The 27,737-nt window shown below is 33.8% G+C and overlaps 2 protein-coding genes across 2 annotated transcripts in view; one reads left to right on the forward strand and one right to left on the reverse strand.

The window, feature by feature from the left end:
- Positions 1-1,888: 1,888 nt before the first annotated feature.
- Positions 1,889-24,389, reverse strand: eRF1 (eukaryotic release factor 1). The gene is made up of 9 exons (XM_089712892.1): positions 23,912-24,389; positions 21,389-21,564; positions 20,699-20,937; positions 19,961-20,191; positions 18,764-18,919; positions 16,623-16,723; positions 15,030-15,123; positions 13,952-14,099; positions 1,889-2,380 (listed from the first exon to the last, which is right to left on the reverse strand). Exons 1-9 carry the CDS (start codon positions 23,992-23,994, stop codon positions 2,295-2,297), a joined length of 1,314 nt encoding a protein of 437 aa, XP_089569018.1. The 5' UTR covers positions 23,995-24,389; the 3' UTR covers positions 1,889-2,294.
- Positions 24,390-27,191: 2,802 nt separating this feature from the next.
- The window catches only part of LOC149475881 (stAR-related lipid transfer protein 7, mitochondrial-like), a 51,384-nt gene continuing 50,838 nt past the window's right edge, over positions 27,192-27,737 (forward strand). The window contains exon 1 of the mRNA XM_089712877.1: positions 27,192-27,629. Coding sequence (XP_089569003.1) covers positions 27,375-27,629 — 255 coding nt within the window. The 5' untranslated portion in view covers positions 27,192-27,374. The remainder of the gene's footprint in view (positions 27,630-27,737) is intronic.

Below are 27,737 nucleotides of genomic sequence, written 5' to 3' on the forward strand. Positions count from 1 at the left end.
TCCCCATTGAAACAAATCAATGGGGTTTAGGTCGAGGGACCGTGCAGGCCAGGCTTTAAGGCAGGCGTCACCAGCGCATGCGCAGGCTGCAACGATCAATCCATCTTTCAGGGTATCTTTGCCCTTTAGCCTGGCCTCGACGGTCCCCGGACATAAACCCTATTGATTATTTTCCGTGGGGATACTACAAAGACGAGAGACTGCCACAATTTGAACGAAATAACCTGGAAATTCATAGTAGCAGAAGAAACCATTAAAAATGATAAAAGGGCATTCAGACATTTAAAAGACAACTTTTTACGGTGATGTCGCACTTGCACTGAGCAATAGCGGGGTCATTTTAAAAATTTCTTGTAATTAAACACCTTGTTATTGGTTTTAATTTGTTTTTATTAATCATCATGTTAATTCAATTTTTGCACTTACCTCATTTAGATTTCAATTTTTCGATTGAAGCCTTCTGAATAATAAAATGAAATTTTCAGGGTAGCTACCTGATAGATAGAGCAAGTTTTTAAAAGCCAAATGGAAAACTTTTTTTATGTGATTTTATTTTTTTACGGGCCCTTGAAGTGGAGAACATACTGGGTAATTTTATCTTTCTTGGCATTTTAATTCTTTTTTTTATTCCATTCAAAGATCTAACGATAGTAAATGTTACCATACTGAATTGGCCTATCTTTCAGCTTAGCACACAAAAAAAAATCAAGCACCTTCCGCAATAATTGACGTCACCATGAGTGAAAATATCACCGTACTCGGCGATAGGTGAAAAATTGAAAAAAACGTCATAACTCCGAAAATACGAAAAATCGCATAACATACATGGGGGTGATTCGGATAGCCCTTTAGGTCCTCTACCTCCCAGCTTCCGTTCATCACTACTTTTTGGGACACCCTGTATATAAGATTATACTTAGATAAAGGTAATAAGGACAAATAATTCAGCTATATTAGTAGACTAGCTTCCCGCCCGCTTTGTCTAAAACCTGATAAATTATGTACTAAAACCTTCGTCGATAATCACTTTATTAAAAAAAACGTTTAAAATCCGTTTCGTAGTTTTAAATATTTAAGCATACATAGGGACATAGAATGCGACTTTGTTTTATACTATGTAGTGAAAGGATAAGGTAAGGAATTAAAACAACAAATAACAGTTTTGTATAATATGTATTTGAGCGCAAATTCCAGCCAAAAGTAGCACAATAAAAACCTTCATGAAATAAATTTAGTACAAATGTGAAATTTAACAACCGATTATAATAAAAAGTGCTATATTTTATGGTAAGATACAACACTAGCATACGCCCATTCGCCCTATCGATAATACGTTCACGTAGTCACATCACTAGAGGTGTTAAGGCGAAGACAAAAGTGTAAATGAAAAAAAAAGTAACATATAAATAAATATCTGAAAAATGACTTTGACATACACGAAGTTAGCTCTTTATCTGTCCTTGTCTAACACATGTAAAATTGTATTTGCCTTTCGACTTGTTAACTTCAGTACGGTCAAAGTTATTTGTCGTACATTTTACTATTACATAAATTATTTTAAATAAATGAATAATAGATACTGAAAACTGGATAAAATTGAGTGAGGTTAATTGAAACATTTGTTTTATTTTGAAGTGAAACTTCTTTAGGCGCGTTGAGAGTAAAATTTCAAGGTCGCATCGTGGCAATACCGTCACGTCATGTAGAAAGGCGACGATCTTTGAATCTTGCCAAAGCAGTTTCACTTCTGACACGAGTGCTACACACACACACGCGCTCTTTTTATGTGCAAATAAGTGAACTAAAAGTTTTTAAGTATGTCTCTTTATATTTAGTCCATGACGAAATGAGCAGAAATTATTCCGTAATTATTCGTGTTCATGTTGGTTTTAAAACATAATTTTAAATTTTCTTATTTTTTTTTACAAAATTTTCGTAATTATAATAACAACGCTTTAACTAGAAAACTACTAATCAATTTATGATATGGTTTTCCACAATCACCGTGCAGAGAGCTTGGGGTTTTTAATAACTTTATTGTATTGAGTGTATTCCATAATGTTGAAATAAGTTTATGACGTGTCTATGATACACATAAGATATCGTGAATATCGTTCACTATTAGTTAATGCTAATTTTAATTTCTATGAATTACAATAAAATGGGACGGAATTACTAGAAGAAAACATCCAACATTATTACCAATTTAGTTAGTCAACTTTAACCTCACGTAATGCTGCACCTCTAATGATGTGACTTTCAATATTTAATAGTTATTAAAATTAAAATATAGTCTAATAATCGTCGATATCATACAGATTGTCTATTTCCTCGTCGTCCAGTTGCATAGATTGGAAGTCCACCTTGTAGCGGAGGAGACCTGTGGAGCATAGACTTATATTAGTTACCATAGACACTATAGAATATAGAATATAAACGTCATACCATAGACAATTTAAGGCGAAATCGTATGGCTTTTATGCATGTAAAAAAATGCATAAAATTTTACTAAAATGCAAAAATATTGATAATTTGATATAAAATTACTGCTTGCGCTAAATATGAAATAATAAATAAAATGGATACTTTAACTAAAAAAAAGAATATAAAAAATGTTGTTTTCTCATCTATTTTGGGTGTCGTAAATAAGATGTAGGTTTATTGACACGACTAAATGTGGAAAAACAAAATAATATCCTGTGTAATTTAGATAAAATGTGTAATCATTTTTAAAACAACGAACAGAAAAAAACATATAATCGGATGCAAGATTAAAGTCTTCGTAGTTTTAAAAAAATGTAATAAAAAATTGATAAAAACAAAATAAAAATAAAAACATCCATGAGATGTCGTGATATTAATGTAAATCGAAGAATATGCTAATCAAATTTGACAAGAGTGCAATTAAACAAAAAAAATAAGTCAATGACTTGAAATGACGCTTAAAATGTAGACGTGACATCGACGTTATTATAATAAAAATACAAACATGAAATGTCTCGAATAATCGATCGAAATCAAACTTAAAAACAATACCTGAATAAAAAAACAAAAAAAACTACACAAACAATCTACGTACATAAAAGGAACAACATAGCCTTAATAAAATTACAGACTAACTACGTGAAAAGCGCGCCAAAATTTAACGGCGCCCAAAAAAAAAATACATGCATTATTAGAATTATTACACTCTAAATACCTTAGCGAATTACCTTAGCCTCCAATGTGTTGCGTGACAGATAGATAAAAATGTTAGAATACAGATAATAAATATTTTCTTACATATTACTCAGAAAAATAATCAAATACATACTTCATGGATAATTTGTATAATCTATCAAGAATTACCCATGATTTTAAGAATTAAGAGGTATTATAGACAGATAGTAGGAAAGCCGTGACATATTCTTTTCTTTAAAAAGAAATAGCAAATCGGGTTATTCTATTGGCAAAGGCACAAAACGATTCATAATCGACGAAATATCAATTAAACAGATCAATAGAAATATAGTCCGGGATACATCGCCCATTTTTGCAAGTGATTACTATCAAGCTAATTTTTCGTGAGTAGCTTTATTTTGATGAGATGCCCAATAATTTCATGTACGAAACTCTCGATTGTGGTAGCTTACGGAGATAACAAGGATAAAAATTTTTGATTTGACGGTTCTCAAATATTTATTACGCAATTTGTAGGACAATATGTCTGTTGAATTAAATAAGTATTAAATAAGTGAAAATAAAAAAATCAGCTGGTTAGTAATCATTTATGATGACTTCGTTATCGATACACATTGGAAAGGGGGACTCTTTGATCAAACCATAGATTTTGTAGGACAAATATTTTTTCGAATAATTTAGATAATTATCTTGAGATTGAACAAAAAAAAACATTCAGTTAGTAATTAATATTTGAGAACCATCAAATCAAAATATTTTATCCTTGTTTCCTCTGGTAGCTACCACAATCGAGAGTTTTGTACATGAAATTGAGTATTTGTATAAAAAAAAATTATTGATTTTTTTTATGTATTTTGAAACTTTACTATTAATAATATTGATATTTAATGAAAATAACTTCAAAAAAAATTTTTTTCCGTTAATTATAAGCAATTAAAAATTGATGAAATTTAAATTAGAATCACGTGACTACAAACGCGCCATGACTGGTCACCATAGTTGTGACGTCATAATGTTATAGCTATTAACTGCAGTACATAGCGTATAGGTATTACACGTGACTAGACAATAATATTGAAAATTTATTGTTAAGATGCGATTTGTTTGTTGGTTCCGAATTAGTTAGTTAGTTACGAAAATAATATTCTTGATGTTGATATATTTATGATCACCGATTTTTGTCAGGAGTTGCCTTTGTAGTATTCGTACATAATGGTCCAAAACGATAACTTTTGAGGTTCGCCATTTTTAATATAAATTTAAATAACAATAATTAATATAATTAATAAGTAAAATAATGACAACAAAATTAAATAGATCAAAACACTGTATTTATTATTAACACGCTTTTATTAGCTTCACCTGTATGTTTGTATGTAACCGACTCCTTTCGAAGTTTCGACCCGATTTTGACCCACAAATTTTGAACACTTATCAAGGTCCGATGACAATATAATAAATAAATAAATTAATAAATTAATAAATATTATAGGACATTATTACACAAATCGACCTAGTCCCACAGTAAGCTCAATTAATTCTTGTGTTGTGGGTACTATGCGACGATAAATATAATATTTAATAAATACATATATAGATAATAACACCCAGACCCAAGAACAAATAATTGAGTTCATCACACAAATATTTGCCCTGACCGGGGATCGAACCCGGGACCGTCGGCTCAGTAGGCAGTTACTTTACCACAGACTGCGCCAACCGCGTCGTCTAACAATAATATTATCATAAATTTATCCTTTTATAAGGATCGCCAGGATCAGCTTAAAACATATGTTTGTAAGTAACCAATTCTCCTTTCGATTCGATTTAGACCCACTATAAACCGACGGATTTAATTCAAATTTTGTATACTTATAAAAACCCGGTAACAATACAATAATTTCATGAATTTATCTCATTATCCTGTTTAGTTTTTCAAACTATATTTATTTTTCTATCAACTGCAATGAGTGAAAACTAACATTATGACGTCACACGCGCTCGTGTGACGCTTCGCGAGTTGTCGGCGTGTCTTCGGTACTGGATTCAAAGACTAATTTTTATTTTGAAATAACTTTTGAATTATTGCAAAAAAAATAAAAATAAAAACAGTTTTGTTATAAAACTAATATATAATCTTTCCATTTATCACAAAAAAAATTTTCATTCAAATACTCAATTATTGGGCATCTTATCATAATAAAGCTACTCACGAAAAATTAGCTTGATAGTAATCACTTGCAAAAATGGGCGATGTATCCCGGACTAATAGGTATAATAAAAAAAGTCCCGTGTATTGGGGTAAGGGGCAGTTGAATTATGCATACATCTGTTTCACTGATCGATTTTCTTTAGGGACAAGTAGGTGATCAGCCTTCTGTGTCCTACCAGACCGAGACTATTTAATTGTCTCCACGGGGTATCTAACCTAGGACCTCTCAGTTCTACAGTCATGCGTCAACCGCGGTACGTAACTGTAAGGCAGAGTGAATTGCGGGGGGGATAAAGGGGACAATTATTACGCAGATATCTTATTTTTTACTTCAGCGCAGGTTCGAAATTTTCCGTTTGGTATACCACGATCTCCTCTCTCTTTTTATTTAATCGACTCCATTTAAAAACGATGTCCTTCTCTATCTTCTCTATAATACCTCTATCGATTTATTAAGATTGAATATGACAATAAAGGGGTAAAAAATAAAAAGGGCATCCCAAGAAAACATCATTGTGACGATTGCAAATGTATAATAATAAATTGAAAAGCCAAACATGTCAACCCCTATTCGATCCGATGCGATCTTATATAAGTACTTAGTATAATTAAAATGACTTAAAAAATAATCTCCAACTATTAAAAATAATGTAGAATCAATTGCACTCAAAAGATTTTTTGTAAATAATCCATTTGACGAGGTTTCAAATTATGGTCAAATTAAAAAACATCAAACGACAATACTTAAATCTAATGAACTTCAAAAATGGCAAGACATTGGTCGAATTCTGACAAGTGTCAAATTTATTTGAGTCATATGTCAAGTTTGACAGTTTGCTTTATTCTGCCTTGTGTCAAATCATATGACGCGTTAGTTAGTTTACAAAGTTTTAAATTGTGAAATCGATACATTTTTTTTATTTTGATGCGACAATGCATCGAGCTAATTATTTTATGCAGATTGATTATCTTAAAATGATGTCATTTTAAGCGATTTTTTGATACCATTTGTAAAACCGATTTACCGCTTTTAAGATAGAATGGAATACGTTAATTTTAGGTATTTTTCGGATTTTAAAGGGGATTTATGTTTCTTAAAACCTTTTACCGTCGCCATTTTTAAAGTTCCGTTAATAATATTCCGACATTTAATTCTCTTCCCCATCATGTATGTATATTGTCTAAGTCTGCCCAGAAATCTTCATGTATCGTCTCTTGCTTATTTAATCAATATAAAAGTTAATAAGTGAAAAAATGGTTGCCTGTAAAGTCGGTTTTACGGGCGAAGATTTTACGTGACAACGTCTTTTTCTCGATCATAGTTGAGTGGGAGAGAGACGCAAGGCATTCGGCGGGCCTCTCTCTCGTTCGGTGACTCATCGTAACGTTACCGAGCGTTACACTTTTTCATAAGTGACTCCCAGTCGCAACCTAATTTATGACGTTGTCACGTCAAAAATATAATATTGCTTATTCGCCGCACGTTTATCGACAAATATCTATTAATATGCAATAAAATCACGAGTAGTTTCAAACACTTCTGTCCATTTAAAGAAGAAAGAAAGACATTTTAACGGATTTTAAACGCGATTTATTCATTGTTAAAATATATAAAATCCGTGAGAATGTCTTCAATTTCTAAATGTAATAATACACGCGTAAAATCAAACACAAGGAGATTAGAGATACTTCTATTAAAAGAGTGCATTAAACTATAAGCATGATCATATTATAGGCGAGGCCGCAAAAGCACAAACGGTTTACGTAAGATTTCCCGTGTGTTTTCATTTCACACTGTGGCTGTGCACGTACAATTTTGTACTTACACCAAATCTTAATAATCTTATAAGATTATTGATGACCAAAGCCGTCTTACTAAACTTTTGATAAAAATTTCTTTAGGCCCTTAATACTCGCGGCCTCATATTAAACCACATTCAAAACAATCATTTGACGAATTAAGACATAACCAAATGACAACTATGTAAAACATTCTTTATAATTACGAAAATCCATCAAAATTCTAATCAAAATCATATTTTTTACATCGTTTCAAATTACTATATGAAAGGCTAACACTACAATTTTTATGCGTCTTCTACCTTATGTCAAACTGACACATTTAACTTATGTCATATTGACACATTTGAATTATGTCAAACTGACACATATAACTTATGTCAAACTTTCTGACGCATGATATTTGAATATATCTTTGGTATCTAAATGGTGGCTTAAAAATGTATATATAAAAGCAATTGTTTCTATTCACTGGGCTTTAGAAAGTCACTTTAATATAAGGCTGGCTGTGCATACAACATTCTTTTACTGTACTTTCGTGATCTACGGCTAAAAAGACTTACACTAGCGCAGTCCGAGAGGATTAAGCTGAGTTTTGCCTATGTGCGTGTGAACATAGTGTATATGAGATGACGGCTTACAATTGTACATCCCTTGAATGACTTTTCCGGTTTATATAGTTTTCTCTCAGCGTCGTGTGATGTCACTGTTTGTAGCTCTGTCGGAAATTTCTTGACCGTTTGATGACACTGTCAGAGGGGCATTTTACTTCATAACAACGCTTCTCTGACAGTGTTACTGAACGACCAAAATAAACCCTAATTACTGTATTTTATGCGGTCACTCACACATATGCAAAGCTTAGCTTACGCACAATACACAAATACAACCAGTAGGGAAACTTTACGTGAGCCATTTCAAACGTGTTGTATAAAGCACAGAATACATAATAGTAGCTAAACGCTACAGAACGGACACTCTCCGCCTCCCGCCAAAATTAAACACTTACCTCCCCCGCACGATCAGTCTAAAAATGGTCCATATTTTTCTACAGGGACGATACGCAACGAAGATTGACAACATTAATCAAATTGACTTAAAGTAATTTTATTATTATGGATTTGTGATTATCGTTTTTCGTAGAAAATGGTTAGATATTGTGCTGTTTACGGATGTATTTCATCAGAAAAACGCGAATTTTTTTTACGCTAATAAAAAATGTGCCAACCATAAAGCGTTAACACACACATTTGCAGTCTCTACAGTGTGACTGTCAAAACGATGATTTTGTATGGAGTGTCCGGGGTGTGGTATAAAGTTTCCATACTGGTTGTACAGTCTGTATATTTTGGCATACGCCTCGCGGACTGTTTATATACAATATCGTTTATTAAAAAATATTTTTCAACTGTCTGCAACAATATTACACTTATTCTAAATTTATCACAAAAATTTATTGGTAAGTTACAAAAGGCATTCATTAGCCGATAAAAAGTTTAACATCTACCTAATATTATATTAAGTAAATGTTAAACCATAAATAGATATTAACTATTTTAAATACTTTAAATATAATAATATGAATATATTTTTGGTGAGTATATTGATAAAACCGCTAAGTTAGATTCTAAATATATACCATTCAAATATAATATATTTCTTTCCGCACTCAATCACACTCGAGAAGGACTTATGTTCAATCATTTATATCTCCCAGCAAAAATCTAGCAATTTATTTTTCAAACTCCAAGATTTTACATTCACTCTCTTTACTGATGTAACGATTACTTTTTCAAGAATCCTTCTACGATTGCAATATACATAGCAAATTCAACGTCAATATTTAAGACAGTTATATTACATTTATTTAAGGAATCAATATTGTACACTTTGTTGTTCAATAATGAAGCTATATCGATTAACACTATTAAAGTTTTCTGAATATATATACACTCAGTATGGAGTTGCAGGTACTTTTATACTTAGACAAAATGAGTTATAAAGTTTTTCAGTATACGATAATGCAAAAATGTCACCAAGGCTAATACGAATGTCCCATTTTTGTTGTTTATTCTAATCACTAAGCTAATTCTATATAACGAAGCAACACGGCCATCAAAATAACATTATTCTAATTGAAGAGTATCTGAGGCATTACCATTATGTCTTATAGCAGTATTGTTTCTAGTGTGTGGGAAAGTGACGGCGCTAGACGACCTATAGCGCTGTCCTTCTTCCACACTGGAAGTAAAACTGCTTTATGACATCTTCAAGAGTATAGATTATTGAAAATAATCCACTTTCCTTAACATTCTTATTCACAACAATCTGATTCATTCATTGCAATGTTTAGCAAAACCTTTTCTTTTCGACAATCGACCCTTTAATTTGACGCATTTGACATTTGACACAATAAATATTCTATACTTGGGATAGCTAAGATTAAGCTGAGACGCTATGATAAAAATGGGCACGGTATTGTGTCACATTACACTTGGCTATGATTTGTCAAAATACAGTTCGAAAAACTAGACTAAAGTTCGACAAATTACACTAAAGTTAAACGAACTAGTACGCATAAAGTTAAACGACCTAGTACGCATTAATAGATTTGAGGCACATTTTGGCTTATAACACTGATATTCTGTTATTCTGTGTCAAATATCATTGGTCAAAAATTTAATCCGTGTTGCTTCCAAAACTACGCTTACGCTAAGATTTCTAACAATATCAGTGTAAATAGTTATTTTACAATAGGCACGAACATTTTGAAGTTACATTTATTGCATTCAATTGTATGTCAAACCCGCACAATATAGCAGATGCTTAAAAACAAGAATAATATCTTGTATGTATTGGTGCAATCAAAGGTAAAGTACTTTAAATAGAAAATTATATCATGCCCATAGTTTAAGCAATACCCTTACAATTTCTTAATAACTCTGACAATCAACTTTCATTTTTAATTAATAATAAAATCATATCCCAAACTTATTCATAAATAAAATAACATATCTTCAAAAGGTGCGGCGATTAAGCATTAATTTTAAATTCCAAAGGAAAAAACGTTTTACCTCTTTCCTTCTAGTTTACACTACCTTCTCCCTTCTAAGATTATACGTTCCCAAACAAACTGACCAAGTGAATTAATCAAATATATTTCCCGCCAAGATTTCTGGGTTCAGACTAAAACTTCGAGACGCATGCAACCTCATCATTCGTACTGATCCGTATGTGCTGTATACACTATGTGTATTTAATTAAAATATGATATAGCAAATATGTACTATGGTATTTCGTGGAACCCATGGCATAGTAAAAACGTACAGTGACCCAACTTTAATAGCATCAACGTTTTTAGTTTTAACCCGTCTCTTTACAAAAACTTAAATAAACCTGGGTTTAAACCCAGATTATAAAATCTGTCCAACTTTTAGAACAGAGGTTTAATTTAAACTGGCTCTTGTCTATGGTTTAATGCAAAGCCATGTATTGTTATAAGACTTCTACTTAGACCATGCTTTTAATACGTTTTAGACCCGGTTCTTAGTTAGTCCGTGTTTTGTATAAGACGGTGTCTTAAAATAAAATGTATTTTAGTCTCAATTGGAATTCCGTAAAGTCTAGAAAAGATCTTAAAGTATAGGGCTGTCAATGTTTCATTTTAGCACGTGTGATAACCCTAGAAGTTTATCGCAAATCACTTTCAAAGATCTCTTTAGATTAGTACCATCTTTGGACCACTGTACGTAAATAGCTATGCTGTTATGCCTCAAGTTCATAGTAATCATTTTTTGAGCAACAGTTGATCAACTATATTGCTGAAATCTTTGTTTAAATGTTACTCTATAGGCGAGAACATTTCAACATGCGATATCAATTCTGCAACATGCAGTGTTGGTAGCAACATGTTGAAGGTAACTCAGCAACGTGTTGCTCAAATGTGTTGCTAACAAATATATAAAAGAAATACAATAATACGAATGTTTAAATTACAATACAGAATGATAAACGCCAGCTTCCTACGCAGCACAATTGAGATATTTTTTTATCACCAGAGGGGTATTTTTAATTGTACAGATTTCGTTCCAAATTATATTATTACAATTAATAAAATCACGATTTCACGCCCTATACATAATTAACGGTAATATTCATTTTATTACACCGTTAAATAATGAAAAAATTGGTCTCACAAAGTAAATGATTTACGTCATTTTTTCCGCACGCATTCATACAGGAAGGAGATGATCGATACGAGCAAACGGGCGGTTCAAACGCGTCGTTTTTTTCCCATACTATTCGACACGGACGTACGTTCCAAAGTTAAGAGTTGTATCGAAAATATATCGTCTAGCATCAAACACTGACTTAGGTCACGAACTTAAGAGTTTTGTTTCGAAAATTTGTCATTTTTATAGGAGCGGAATAAAACGCCGCGTTTCGAACGCCCGTCCGCTTACAAACCGCTAGCCTTACAACTACATTACGTCCTACTGGTGCCTCTACCACAAGATCCTACTATTAAAACTGTCCTTTATGGTAATGCATGGACAGCGTTTTCGAACGAAAACTACGGCATCATGAAAAAAATACAAAAAAAGATTGGGATGACATTACACCATACGACAACACCTAACCTCGCTTCAAAAAATCATAAAATGAAAAAAAAAACAAAAACAATCGAATAAATCCTATAATATGCGCTAATAAAGGATAAATATGCCAATCTACATATCCACTATGATATAATATTGAAAATTTTCAATATAGCAATAATATTATGAGAAAATAATAATACTATGTATTCATCTACGAGCTACGAATTTCAATATTACATTGAAATCCATACAAGTTTTGAACGATTATAATAATATATTATACATATAAATTCAGAATTAATATTTTAATATATTTTTTTCATTATTGAGTGTCAATATTATACATGGAATAAATCAGTGACTACATAAGTCTATATAATATATGGAAAGAACGATGCAAAAATTTTCAAGCATAAAAATAAAACTTGACCTCATAAGTCAAAATTCAGTAAAAATAAAACAATATAACCTATAAATAAGAAATAATTTAATATTTTCAATATATAGCCTCAACGACCTACACCCTAAAGCTTACTACAAAAAAAACTGAAACATTAAAAGACCATCAAAATAAAAAACTAACTCAAAAATAAACGATTCGACACGGAAACGAAACATATCATCAAAAAACGACGAAATTATTCGCGAAAACACAAAAAATGTTTAACCTCCTCCTTTTATTGAAGTCGGTTCAAAATTTTGAGAAAAAAAATCGAAAAAATTTTTTTTTTAAACTTAAAAAAATCTGTCAATCCGTCCATGCATCACCGCGGAACAGCTCAATAGTCGTCCAGGTCGACGTCGTCCAGCGGCTCGTCTAGTTGCAGCGACTGAAAGTCAACCTTGTAGCGCAATATGCCTATTTGTTTGTGTGTTTGTTTATTTGAATCCGAGCGGGCAGCAAGAGGGGGGGTGAAAAAATATATTAGTATAGAAAATACAATTTTTATGTCAAACGGCCGTACCGCAAGCATGTAAATAGCGCATTTAGCACAAAAAAACAACATTTAGGTTCTAAATTACATATTACACATTTATAAAAAAAACACTATTCAACTATAATAAAAATATATTTTCATAGCAATGTTAAGTATGTATATCTTAAATGTATGCGGTATGGCCGATAAATAATTAAATCTAAACATAACACCTTAGTAATACTTAAACAATTTAGCCTTAATCTAAATTTAATGTAGTAAGTGTAGTATTATAGTAAAAACCTTCAAATGTACCAAAATTCGCAACCGCACAGTCATAATATAAATAATAGTTAAGAAAATAATATAAGTACCTATTAAGAATGGCAAAACGGCAAAAATCTAAACTTTGATTTCTTATAAAAGTTAGCATAAAGCCAATATACAAATGTAGCTTACAAAACCTACTAGCCATCATTATTAATAATCTTCTCATATATAATCTTATATATAAAATTCTCGTGTCACAATGTTAGTCTGCATACTCCTCCGAAACGGGTGGACCGATTCTCATGAAATTTTCTCGGCCAACATCTATTTTTCATATGTACCACGGGCGAAGCCGGGGCGGACCGCTAGTCTACTATATAAAAATAAGTCGGGTTTTCCTTCCTGACGCCATAACTCCAGAACGCACGAACCGATTTCCACGGTTTTGCATTCGTTGGAAAGGTCTCGGGCTCCGTGAGGTTTATAGCAAACAAAAGGTGTCTCTGGTGGCGAAACGGAGTTCGCCGGGTTAGCTAGTAACTTATGAATTTCACCACACAATATTAAATAGCCACGTTCTTCATACATATTTTATAAGTTTATTTCTATAAAAATAAAAAAAAACATAGAACCTAGCTCACTATAGCCTTACCACTATTCCAATCCCTCTTAAAGCAGATCCAAACCCCCCTCCCCCCTAGTTACCACAATAAACGATAAATCTCACAAGCTCACGATAACGACCAAATCTCGACGCTTATAAACACAAAATATAACACACACTGCCGATCCCGTCAAACTCATAGCATAACCTAACTCACAAAATATCTAGACCGCTATTGTTGTTTCTTTTTTGCCTTTTTTCTCTCTCAAAACCTAGGAAATTCTTAGCTCACGTAACCTAGCTTGTCCTAAATATTATCTAGACCCTTTAAAACACAATTTTTAATAGAAATACACATCCAACTCACCGCCGATCCCACCAAAGCCGCGCACAAACTGACTGCCCTCTTGGCTCTTGTCCGTGATGATCTCGAGCGTTGCACCAAACGACTTGTAGTTGTTCGCGAGCCACTCGAGTAGTGGTTGACACTCGACTAACTCGAGTTCGACGCCGCTCTGTGGAAATAATTATGAGTGAGTTAGTAGGTAAGTCGACCGCCTCCTTGGTATAGCGGTCGACGCGTGAGACACCAACGTGTCGTGGGTTCGATTCCCGGTGGACGAAGAAAAAAAAATGTCTCGGTCTGGTAGGACACAGAAGGCTGATCATCTACTTGTCCCTAAAGAAAATCGATCAGTGAAACAGATGTATAATGCACCTGCCCCTTACCCCACTAGGGGACATGGGACTTCACTTACTTTACTTATGTGTTTATCCAAATTACCCTCTCTTCTATGAGTGCTAAATTTCATTGTAATCGGTTCAGTAGTATTTGCATGAAAGAGTAACAAACATACATACTATGGTATGCTTTCATACATCCATCCTCACAAGCTTTTGCATTTATAATATTAGTAGTAGGAAGTAGGATATTATTTGTAAATAAATAACTTTATTAAAATCCTTTCTTCCAGATGCATACTCCATAGTGGCAAATTTCATTCCAATCGATCTAGTATTTTGGACTGTGTGTTGATAGATCAGAGATACTCTCATCCTTGAGAGTAAAATTTTAAGGTCGCGTCATGGCAATACTGTCAGGAGTAAGGCGAAAATTTCGGTATCTCTGAATCTTGCCAAAGTTTCACTTCTGACACGTGTGCTCGGCACACACGCTCTTTTTTTCTCTATTTAGAATCTAGAAATGTTCTTTGTTTTAGAATTATTGAACAACTAGCTTCCGCCCACGACTTTGTACGTGCATCCCCGTTTTTCCCCGTTCCCGCAAGACTTTCGGGAAATCCTTTCTTAGCGGATGCCTACGTCCTAACATCTACCTGCATGCCAAATTTCAGCCCGATACGTCCAGTGGTTTGGGCTGTGCGTTGATAGATCACTATATCAGTCACCTTTGAGTTTTATAAATATAGATTGTACAAACACACCTCTTTATCGGTGAAATGTGACTTGTCCTTCTCTTGTTCGGGCGTCAAGTGCAGGATCGTCTCTTGGTTGGTCGCGTGAGACTTTAGCACGTACCTGAAAATGTTCGGTACAAAAAATTATTATCAACGCTAGGTACAAGGTTAAAGTAGTGGGTTATGTGTTAAAATTTGAAATTGCCGCCTTCTTAAATTGTTAATGTCATTATCTATTATCTGTGTTTTTTTTTTCTTTTCTGCGCGTCGTTCATTAAGAGTTGAGACTGTAATTAAACCACTTTAATTGATTTAATTAAAACAAAGTTCAATTCAACCGTTTATTTATTTATTTACAACAACAAAATTGACATTTCAAATTTTTTTCTTTAACCCGTGACGCGTCCGGCGCACAGCCGGCACCGATCCCGATAGTGTCAAGGGAGTTCACGAAATCTAGCTTTTTTATGACTACCGAGTTTGAAAATTTTATTTACCCTATTGTTCTATAATTATATGCCATGTATGATATATTTTTGGAAAGAGGAAGAAACTAGTTATAGCATAAAAATGTAATCATGACGATATATTTTTTCTATAAAATTATAAAAAATTGATTTTCTTTTGTTTTAATTTTAATTGCTTACATACTAACACTTACATGATAATGCTGAGTCATCAAATGATCATATTCACGTTTTCATATCACTACACGATTGCCAAATACATTCACTTATATTTTCACACATTTAACACAACGTATTTCACTATGAATAATAACAAATCTCCATTATTCACAAACAAGAAAAAAAGCGCCATTTTGCGTCTTCCGCACTGAAAAGTTGAGACACTTTTTCACTGAGTATTCTTCAAATATCCCTAAAACCAATATCATAAACGTATTCTACGTAAAATTTCCAGTAATATACGTCTCAATTATCACTCATCTAATTATTCCTCTCGGCATAATTCACAATCCAAATATTCGTTGAACAAGACAAATGTCACAAACTATGGCCGATGACGCAACTCAATCAATGATTCACTTTTTTTTTTTTATTTTGTGGTTTTAGTCTTTATTGCCAGCGTCGGAGTCGTACCGATTCGAATTAAAAATGTATAAGGCATAGACAAATATTTTTTATACTGGAAACATTCACTTGTAAGCAGCTACAGGTGACCTTCAAAGTCATTGGCCGCGTTATGAACAGTCGTTGTTACGCAGGACGCTACAGTACAGTTTTAGTTATGAGCAACCGCCTGTACATAGGACGCGTCACGGGTTAATAAAAAAATAACAGTAACCTATATTTTTTTGCTTTTAAAAATACTATTACAATTTTAATTCATCTTTTTGCGTTTAAAAATTTTTGTTTTCATCTTATTCCAAAATGTCGTAAACGCCAAACGACGTCATTCTTACGATAGACAACATTTTTTCTGTGCTAGCTTAGATAAAAAAAAATACTTGATGACTAATAATGATTGTAAATTTCATAGTAATAGAGACATGGCAATTTTTTTTAATCTGGTCAAATTTTCGTATTTTTCTACCATACGTATGACGTCATCACCTTCAAATCAAATCAAATTTGAATTGAAATCAACAAATCAACTCACCGCTGAATATCCAAATTCTCCCAACATATAAGAGTCTCAACGGAGCCGAGCTCCAAGGCGCGCAAAGTATCATCCACACCGAAACAGTATTTTCCGGTGTCCTGTGTGAACAAAGATAAAATAAATGTCCAGTATTATTTTTAAAACAGTGCAAAAAAAATCAACAAAAAAAAATATTCCTTATGGTAGTGACCATGCATTTGACACAGACACACATACATACAAAATTGTCATAAATATTCTTTTGTTTCTGGTTACCGTCTTTAAATTTCAACCACTTGTAGATATTAAGCGGAAATGTATATACAGGGTGTAATCGTTAAGTGTGCACAGGCGATTTTTGCGTAAGTATTACAGATAACAAAAAACTTTAAACTGATATCGAAAGTACTTAACCTAATGAGTAAAATGGCCGTAATAAATTTTTAAAAATAAATCGAGAAATATCAAAAAAATTATCTTTAAACCCTCCCATACATTAAGTATGAAATATGAATATCCCATATACATTTAATATGAAAGATTTTAGCTTTCTTTATCTTTTTTTGGTTTTCTGCTTTAATTACTTCGCAAATTTGAAGTAGCATTTTCCACGCGTTTTCCGGACATTTTCACGCATTTTCCGGATATTTTCCGGGGATTTTCCGAGCATTTCCCTGACATTTCCCAGACATTTTCCGGACATTTCTCAGGCATTTTCCGGATATTTTCCGGACATTTTCACGCATTTTCCGGACATTTTCACGCATTTTCCAGGCATTTTCCACGGTTTTTCCGGAATTTTCCACGCATTTTCCGGATATTTTCCAGACATTTTCCACGCATTTTCCGGATATTTTCCGGACATTTTCACGCATTTTCCGGACATTTTCACGCATTTTCCGGATATTTTCCAGGGATTTTCCAAGGATTTTCCACAGTTTTTCCGGAAATTTCCACGCATTTTCCGGATATTTTCCAGACATTTTCCGGTTATTTTCCGGGAATTTTCCAGGCATTTTCCGGGGATTTTCCGAGCATTTTCCACGCTTCTCCCGGACATTTTCACGCATTTTCCGGACATTTTCACGCATTTTCCAGGGATTTTCCAGGCAATTTCCACCCATTTTCCGGGGATTTTCCGAGCATTTCCCGGGGATTTTCCAGACATTTACAGGCTATGTCAGGGAAATGTCCGGAAAATGCCTGGTAAATATCTGGAAAATACCCGGCAAATGCGTGAAAATGTACGGAAAATGCGTGGAATTGCCTGGAAAATCCCCAGAAAATGCCTGGGAAATGTCCGGGAAATGTCCGGAAAATGTCCGGAAAATTCCCGGAAAATGCGTGAAAATGTCCGGAAAAAGCGTGGAAAATGCCACTTCAAATTTGCGAAGTAATTAAAGCAGAAAACCAAAAAAGAAAAAGAAAGCTAAAATCTTTCATATTAAATGTATATGGGATATTCATATTTCATACTTAATGTATGGGAGGGTTTAAAGATAATTTTTTTGATATTTCTCGATTTATTTTTAAAAATTTATTACGGCCATTTTACTCATTAGGTTAAGTACTTTCGATATCAGTTTAAAGTTTTTTGTTATCTGTAATACTTACGGAAAAATCGCCTGTGCACACTTAACTATTACACCCTGTATATATAATATTAATATTAATTATCTCTCCTTGAATTATAGTTTCGCAGCAATTCTTCAGGGATATTGACCAATAGAGGATTGTTTTTATTTTAAGTCAGTATACATAATGGCCGCCTCCTTGGTACAGTGGTTGACGCGTGAGCGTAGAACCGAGGGGTCCTGGGTTCGATTCCTGGTGGAGATGGAGAAAAAAAAATCTCGGTTATGCAGAAGGCTGATCACCTACTTGTCCCTAAAGAAAATCGATCAGTGAAACAGATGTATAATGCATCTGTCCCTTACCCCACTTGGGGACATGGGACTTCACTTATACATAATGGGCTTGAGTACGACTGAGTTTGAGTTACGCAGATGTGAATTAGCTACTGTTTGACAATGAGTTTGAGTGTGACCTTGATTTCGTGTACGAGTACGAGTATTATTATGAGTTTAAGTTTATGTTTGAGTATGAGTTTGAGTATGAGTTTGAGTATGAGTTTGAGTACGACTTTGAGTTTGAGTTACCTGCGAGATCTCATCAAAGTACCGTCCGATAAGCTTCTTCTCCTGTATAAACTTGACATTCTGTAGGGACTCGGCCGCTAGTTCGATCGCTTGGTTGAATCCGTTCTCACCGCCGTACGAAACGTCCACCAGTTTGATAATTTTCGATTGGAGACGCTGGAAAATTGTGAAATAATTATGTTATTAATCCATACTAATATTATAAATGCGAAAGTAACTCTGTCTGTCTGTCTGTAACTCAATCACGCCTTAACTACTGACCCAATTTGCATAGGAATAGAGATATTTTGATACCCGAGAAAGTACATAGGATAGGTTTTATCCCAGAAATCCCACCGGAACAGGAACTATGCGGGTTTTTCTTTGACTGCGCGGGCGATGCCGCGGGTGGATAGCTAGTATGTTTATAAATCTTAATCTATCTGTAACCTATTAAATTAACAAAACCGAGAATAGAACACTATAGTTATTTTAGGGACGGCGCAGATATTACGGAGCGTATTGCAGGGTTTGTTATCCTCATTAAAATAATATTCAACAGTACAGCGCGCCATCTTTTGCATGCTTTGATGCTCCTCAGGAATAAATTGTTGTTATTTCATTTTGAATTTTATTTTAATGATGACAATTGCAATGTCGATAATAATTTGACAATGAAAAATGCGCTGCCCTTCGCTCCGCTATATCTGCGCCGACCCTAACACTTTATTCCACACAAGTTTCAACTGCGGATTGAAAAATGGCCCCTTAAACAAGCAACCCATTGAGCCCTGAACGGCCAGATCCGTCCGCGACACAATAGATTTTCAATTGTGTCTGTGATTCCGGGGCCTGATGGATTAAACAAGTAATGCATGTTTTGGGGGAGTAAATCGCGATACTACAATATAATGAGCATTGGACCGGCCACATTTGTCTAATCCCGACTTCAAAACAGGTGAGTGGCCACTTCTATCACTCCTTAACATATTTACACTCAGTTAAAGTCACTTATACTTACAGGGTCAAACATATCAGACTGCGACAGCTCAGTCTTGAAATCAGCCGAACTGGCCAGAATCAGACCGGCCACTTTTGGCTTATCCTGGCTGACAAACAGCTGAGTGGTCACTTCTGACGCTTTTTATTAACTTACTTACAATTGTTTTTACTTACATTAACTTGTATTTACTTGTTAAGTTTTACACTTATACTTACAGGGTCAAACATATCAGACTGCGACAGTTCAGTCTTGAAATCAGCCGAACCGGCCAGAATCAGACCGGCCACATTTGGCTTATCCTGGCTGATAAACAGCTGAGTGGCCACTTCTGCCACTTTGCGCACATAATTGTGCCGCTTCTCCATACGAAGACGGGCGAAACGAAGCGCGGACTGACCACCGCGACCGTGCTTCTTGGGCAGGTCGACCGTGAACTTATGTAGTACCTGAAAATTGGGGGTTAAATTGATTATCTATTTATACATATAAAAATAAATCCCTATTTTCCTTGGTCACGGGATCACGCGTGAACGTCTTGACCGATTTCGATAAAAAAACTTAATGACAAATTTTAAAAACAATAATACACTTCAAGTTTTCTGCCAAGCTTTAATCAATAAATTCAATATTTTTATATGATAACCTACAGATACTAGTTCAATTATATTACATGGCTTACCATAAATGATAATAATTATTATGAGGATTTATTTTGATAGAAACCGTTCTTATTTATAAGAACCGCTTTGTCTAAAACCTAATAAATTATAACCTTCCTCTTGAATCACTCTATCTATTAAAAAATACCGCATCAAAATCCGTTGCGTAGTTTTAAAGATTTAAGCATACAAAGGGACATACGGAAAGAGAAAGCGACTTTGTTTTATACTATGTAGTGATAAATAAAACTAAATATAAAATAATAATCACAATTATTAAAAAAAGAAACTCACCTCTCTGGTATTACCCTGCAGCGTACCAAACAGCGCCCCATTACCGTCCATCACGATGAAACCAAACTTATTGTCATCAGCGAGCAGAGCCGTCAACGCTTCCGTGTGAAACTTATTATCGCACAAGTATAGAGACGTGTTGATCGGCTTGAACGGCTCAAAATCAATGTTCACTTTCTTCTCCTTGCCCTCTTCTGTCACTATTGTGCCGCAGTAGATGACCAGGCCGTTTGGTGGTACTACGGAAGACAAGGATTTGTATAAAACAATGAGAACTTTCAGACATTAAACAATTTTGAAGAGATTCATTAATTACTAGCTATGCTCCGCCGTTTCACCCGCAATGCTCCGCTCCTATTGGTCTTAGCGTGATGATATATAGCCTATAATAGCCTTTCTCAATAAATGGGCTATCTAACACCGAAAAAAAATTTTCAAATCGGACCAGTAGTTGCTGAGATTAGTGTGTTCAAACAAACAAAGAAACTCTTCAGCTTTATAATATTAAGTAAGGATTGTAAAGTGAAACTTCTTTAAGTGTGTTGAGAGTAGAATTGGGTGGTGGCTTTTCTCCATGACGTGAAGGTATTGCCACGACGACAGTGAAAGAAGTTTCACTTCAAAAATCACTTTCCTATCAGAAAAACCCTTTGCCATTTCTTACATAAAAAAAAATTGATCTAGTCTCACCTTTAGTGTACAGCTTTAGCCTGTGCTGCACAGATGTGATAGCTCCGAGCACGGATAGCCTGTTCACGCGCGACTTGATGTTCGACGCTGTACCAAACTCGTCAGCCAACATTTTGGAGACGCGCGAGATCTGATCCTTTGGCGGTATAATGAGGGAGATCATGGATGTACCGTTCCTGGAAAGATTTATACAAACATATGAAAATTATTGCTTTAAAATATATATTAAGACAAAGGGACGGTCCGAAAAGATCTTTAAAGGCCTGTTAACATACATTCCGTAGTATATATCAGTAATCGCATATTAAATGGGACTAGTGATACATGAATCGTCAATATGTACATATATATATTTATTATTATGTATGAAGATGAGACCCTGCTCCTTTTTTGAAGTTGGTTGAAAAATAAATAATTCTTTGTCCATTGCCTATGTATCTAGTATGCTTGTGGATTTACGTGAATATGTAAGTATGTTAATCTCGTATAATAAAAATGAACTGCCAAATGAATTACTAAGCATAAAACTAGAGAACCGCTGAACCAATTTCGTTAATACTTGTTTTTTTAATATTCCCGGAAGTACCAGGATGGTTTTTATGGAGAGAAAACGTAAACATGTACCATAGGTGAAGCCTGGGTGGATAACTACTGCCTAATATCTAAAATTAAAATCAGTTTATTTAACTATCAGGCTATTAAACAGCCTCTAAATTGTAATGTTTGCATGCTAATCATTTTACAAAGAAGGAAGGTAATCAAAACTGAAAAAATCTCCATTGTAACACTAATTTATTTAGCATCTATGTTATAATTAATAAATATTTATCTTCCTTTATAGAAAACTCAAAACTATTTCACATTCTTTTAGCATGTTTTTTATATTTACACTAGCTGCTCTGCGGGGTTTCACCATCGTGGCTCCACTCCTGTTGGTCGTAGCATGATGATATATAGCTTATAACCTTCCTCGATAAATGGGCTATCTAACACCGAAAGAATTTTTCGAATCGGACCAGTAGTTGCCAAGATTAGCGCGTTCAAACAAACAAACTCTTCAGCTTTATAATATTAGTATAGATAATAAATATTTCTAGTGATTGCTTTCATGTGAGTATTTATTTATAATTAATAATTTAAGATATGTATTCTTATAAAAGACTAGCGGTCCACCACCCTTGGTACATGTTTAGGATTTCTCTCCAAAAGAGCCATCCTCATACTTCAAGGAGTATTATAAAAAAGAGTTAACAAAACAGGTTCAAACACAGCCAAGAATTGAAGAAAGTCTGAATACTAAATACTTGTAAACTTGTAAAATAAAAATATTGATAAACTAGCTTTCCGCCCGTGGCTTCGCCCGCGTTTTCAAAGAAAAACCTGCTTAGTTACCGTTCCCGTAAGAATTCAGGGGTAAAACCTATCCTATGTGTTAATCCAAGTTACCCTCTATATGTGTGCAAAATTTCATTGCAATCTGTTCAGTAGTATTTGCGTGAAAGAGTAACAAACACACACAAATCCTCACAAACTTTCGCATTTATAATATTAGTAGGATTGTTCTAAAAGTTACAATGCCTTATAAATATTATTTCATGTAACTTTAATGCAATAAGTAACCTATTACTCCTGTTTATACCAGGTACAATGTAGAGACAAAGAAAATGTATTATCATTCTATAAATATACAATACACACTTCATGTGTACAAAATAAACAAACGTCCAAATGATTGATTAGGCAAACATAATTTATATTTTCGTATGTTAAAATTTCATAATTCTCATACAATTAGGTAGTCATATGATTTTCGTTATTGTTCAGGACAGTAATTTCACCTTAAATAGGTACTTACATGGCAATTAAAAAAACAAATGTTTCAAAATACAAAGGTCGAAGGTCAACTATATAATTTTTTGTGTTAAAAGTTGTGTGTAATGTGTTTTAGGTATATGATGTAGAAATCAATTCTCGACTCTCTCATCTTATCGAAAGTGAAAAGAAATGTTGATAACAATATCCAAAGAACCTAGGAAATGACAATTGACAGCTACAAGGTTATGAATTGTGTCAGTTTAAAAAGTTTCTCTCTAAAAAATTATCCAGCTTTTCCATTACCAGACAAAGAAATGCGAAAGTTGTAGAGCGTCTTAAATAATTAAAATATATCGATCTTCGCAAGGGACCACGACATACAATTAAGTATTCGTCGGCCATAATGTCTAAATTTGCTTGTACTGTATCGAGATTTTTACGACCAAAAATTCTTTACGTGATACAAATCTCTTAGCATTATAAAACATCGTAAATTCAAATTTTGTATTGCGTATATTTCCATGCATTGCGTGATGTCTAGGTTATACTTTGCGCATGTTATATGCGCATGTCTTCGATAATGACGCAGCCTTGTTGGCAATTTTGTCCAATCGTACAGCCAAAAAGTAGGTACGCGGGTATTACAAAGGTGTCCACGTTGCATGCAAATATTTTGGATCGAAGTACAAATCATCGTGAATTACTCACCCTCGCGCCATCTCCAAACTCTTGATCAACTTCTTGATCTTCCATATTTCTACGTTGCGATCGGCGGACGATTCTTCGGACATTGTTGCTTTTGTTTCTAGTTAACTTTTAAACACAAAACTTTTCAATAACGTATCGAAACGAAAGTTTAGGTATACCACAACACTAAATGTTAAAACAAAGATATTCAAAGGAAAGGGTATCGAACTTGCAGTTGAACCGACTTTTACCAGATCGAACCGGACGGGATACCTCAACTCAACTTCGTTCACACACTTTCTATTTTACATTTAATTCCGTCACTCTCACTCGTACTTTTCTTCTGGTTCTGGGATTCTTTGATTTTTTCTTGTTTCGGTTACCCCTAAGCATGTGGGATGCAAAAATCAGACATTAGAAGATAAAAGATGACGTGAACGTAACCAAGCGATCGACCGAACGAACGCCTCCACTCGTTTTCGATTTGAGGAAATGAAAGAAAAAAACGTAAAAGTTGCCAGTTCATAAAGATATACGAAATTTGGTAGATTTTGTAGAAGTTAAAGCGTCTTATTCACGGTCCATCCCCGACGTACGTCGGCTCAAGGCCACGGTGCTGGATGTATCCTACTGACGATCGTGCGCGCATCAAGCATGGCTAGGGTTGCCAACTTTTATTTGAAGAAATAGAGTATATCTGATTTTAAAGGAGGTAAATAAAGAGTAAATAAATATTTTTAAAAATGTATTTTTTTGTACTTTTTGCAGTAACTAAGAATTTTTCATTATTTTTAAATGAATTATATGAATCCAAACATTCCAAATCTAAATTTATATATTTCAAGAGCTCATTTTTAATTAATTTTTAATGAAGCTCGGTTTCTCTCTTCCCGCCACTTCACATTCATGACCGAAAAGACTCTTTCAGTAAATGCTAAAGTGGCGGGAACAGAGAGTATATAGCTAATCATTTTTTTTTAAACAAACAAATTCGTCAAGATATTTTTTTTAAATAAATTGCCATTTTTCTGCAGTGGACTTTTGCATAAAATCTGTGTTATTCAACAATTCGCCTTGGAGTTCTTTTAAAATAATAACTTCTGAATATAAACTGTCCATGTGTACAAGGTTGATCCAAAAGTAATGATAATTGGGATTTCCTGTGTACATAAAAATCAAAAATAACCGTTTCTCGCTTGCTCATGTACTCACTAAGTTATCACAAAAATCATATCAATAGGCCACGTTTCCAAGTATTTACATTAATTTCTGTTGGCAACACTAATCTGCTGTACGTCCGCGCTATTCACTGTCCATCTGCACGACGTTCGCGGTGGTGGGGGTGCTTGCTGGATGAAAAGTTGGTCGTGCACATCCAGCAAGATAATAATAATAATTATTGACGTACGTCAACGCTATTCACTGTCGTTTTGCGTCGTGCATCGTGTATGACCTTGGCGGGACGTACGTCAAGATGGACCGTAAATAAGACGCTTTACGTTATTTTCTGTCGTTCTGAATCTGAAATAATAAGAATATTATAAGAATGGTGTAAGCTTTGTGAATTATTAAATAATTATTACTAAAATAAAATTAATTGTTACGTTCCTATTGTTGATATACATACTTTACCTACATACATGATTTAAGGTATATGCGTGTTATGCTCAAAGACTGGAATCTTTCACTGAATAAAAAAATATGTAGGTAATTCACATCACGTTTTAGTCATATTTAAATATAATTAAATAGCGAAAAAGTTCACATCCATTAAATACGTGAGGCGTATGTTGAAATTTTACGTCTCATACTATTATATTTTTAGTTCAAATACGCTTATTAATTCTTTGATTGGGTATCAATAAATCCATGCATAATAAACAATCATTTTTCCTTTTATTTGATGTACTTATAAAAAGTAGTTAATAAACACATGCAAGAATTTTTTTAAGGAATAGAAAAGTTTTTCTTTTCTTTAGATATTTGAAAATTATTTATTTATTTCAAAAGTAGTTCAATTATTCACGACTAGCTGTGTCCTGCGGTTTCACCCGCATTGCTCCGCTCCTGTTGGTCTTAGCGTGATGACATAATATAGCCTATAGCCTTCCTCGATGAATGGGCTATCCAACACCGAAAGAATTTTTCAAATCGGATCAGTAGTTCCTGAGATTAGCGCGTTCAAACAAACAAACTCTTCAGCTTTATAATATTAGTGTAGATAGATAGATAGATAGATAACGACAGTTTATATTTTATAAAACTGTTACAATATGTAGATATGTATAAAACATGCGATTGTGTGTTGGCGGGACATATAGTCCCGTCTGTGGTCCCGTCCAATCAATTAACTATACCTACTATGTCCTAAGTATCTACTAACCAATAACTATCGATAAAACTGTGAATATAACATTGGATTATTTTTAAATGGAGTAGTTATTAAATATGAAATTATAATAATTATAGTTTTTGTTTAATCTATATTCCATATTTATAGGCCAAGAACCTTTCATCTAGTACACTGGAGATATCGTCTAGGACTGACGACTGAGCACAAGTTCATTGATCCTAACTTATGTTTTTTATCCCTTTCACACCTAACTTGGTATTGTCACTGTTAATACGAAGTTTTCCCAAGGCTACTATGTCTTCTGTAATATTCTGTGCAAAAGGTTAGATTTTGTATATGAGTTCGTTGATAAATTGCCAACAACATCTTTTAGAAGCATTGTTGGATGAGACAATTATTATTTTGTAATTAATAATTATGTTGTTATACAAAATTACGTTGTTATTAATTTATTAAGTATCTGAGCCAATCATTAAAAAGTCACACTACCTGATAATGGGTAGTCACCATAATAAAATTATAGCAACTCTCAGTTTGTCAATATGGCATATGTGTCAAAAAAATTGCGTCGCTTCGATAAATTTAAATACTGTTAAAAATATATGTCGTTATTATTTAATTATTATAGACCATGATTTTTAGTTTTTTTTTTCTATTTCGAAAAATCTTGAATTTACAAACCAGTGTGGTTACCCCACAGAAAGAGATAAAAAACATAACTGACGTCATTCAAGGTCATATTTCTTGTTACAAGTTAATGTTCATATTGCCATCTCCAGTGTATTAGATATAAGCTTCTTGTTGTAGGCTATGTGGCAATATATTGCTACACTTTATCTTTAAATTTACCTGCAATAAGCTATAAACAAGATCAATAACTACTAAATGGAAGAATTTTAAAAATATCAATATTCATATTTTTTTTTGTCATACTAGTACATGGCAATATTATCCTGAACTGTCACAAATAATTTCCATGCAATGGAGGTTATGTTTCGCAATCCATTTCCAGATTCCATTCAAAAATACATTTAATGTTAAAAAAAATTAAATAACCCACCGCTGCGATGGGCTGTAAATTGTAAAAATAGATTAATAACTACCCTATCCCTTTCTTGTTGAAACCCTAGCATGTCGGCGTTCCGATTTAAAATTTTCCTGAAAGATATTGCAGTACGTAGATTTTGGAATTCATGGACGCGCAATTACCTCGTAAATACAGTTGTGAAGAGATTCAAACGTGACAGAGCGGTGAGAGAAGTGTTACAGTGTTTCAAGCAAGTGATATTAAAACCACGAAGGACGTTATTGCTATCTGCTACGGCTGTTTGTAAAGGCCGTGGATCGTTTAATTGTGATCAAGGCATAACTGATGATGAATTACAGGTAACTTAATTTCATCATATGCTGTCGGAACTTTTTTACATATTAAAAAAAATCCAGCATCGTACTACGCAGTCGTTTTTATGAATCATGTTTTATGTTTTATTTCTG

The sequence above is a fragment of the Colias philodice genome, chromosome 29, assembly GCF_061535455.1.
Source record: "Colias philodice isolate Cphi_HAF_F1 chromosome 29, ilColPhil1 Martin Lab GWU primary, whole genome shotgun sequence".
Lineage (NCBI taxonomy): Eukaryota > Metazoa > Arthropoda > Insecta > Lepidoptera > Pieridae > Colias > Colias philodice.

Excerpts from the sequence above, each read along its gene's own strand:
- eRF1 (XM_089712892.1), bottom strand. The coding sequence starts at position 23,994 with ATGTCCGAAGAATCGTCCGCCGATCGCAACGTAGAAATATGGAAGATC. Across the intron at positions 21,565-23,911 it reads AGTTTGGAGATGGCGCGAGG|GAACGGTACATCCATGATCT; the intron begins GTGAGTAATTCA and ends AAATCTTTCCAG. Across the intron at positions 15,124-16,622 it reads GAGAATTTGGATATTCAGCG|GTACGTGCTAAAGTCTCACG; the intron begins GTGAGTTGATTT and ends GAACATTTTCAG.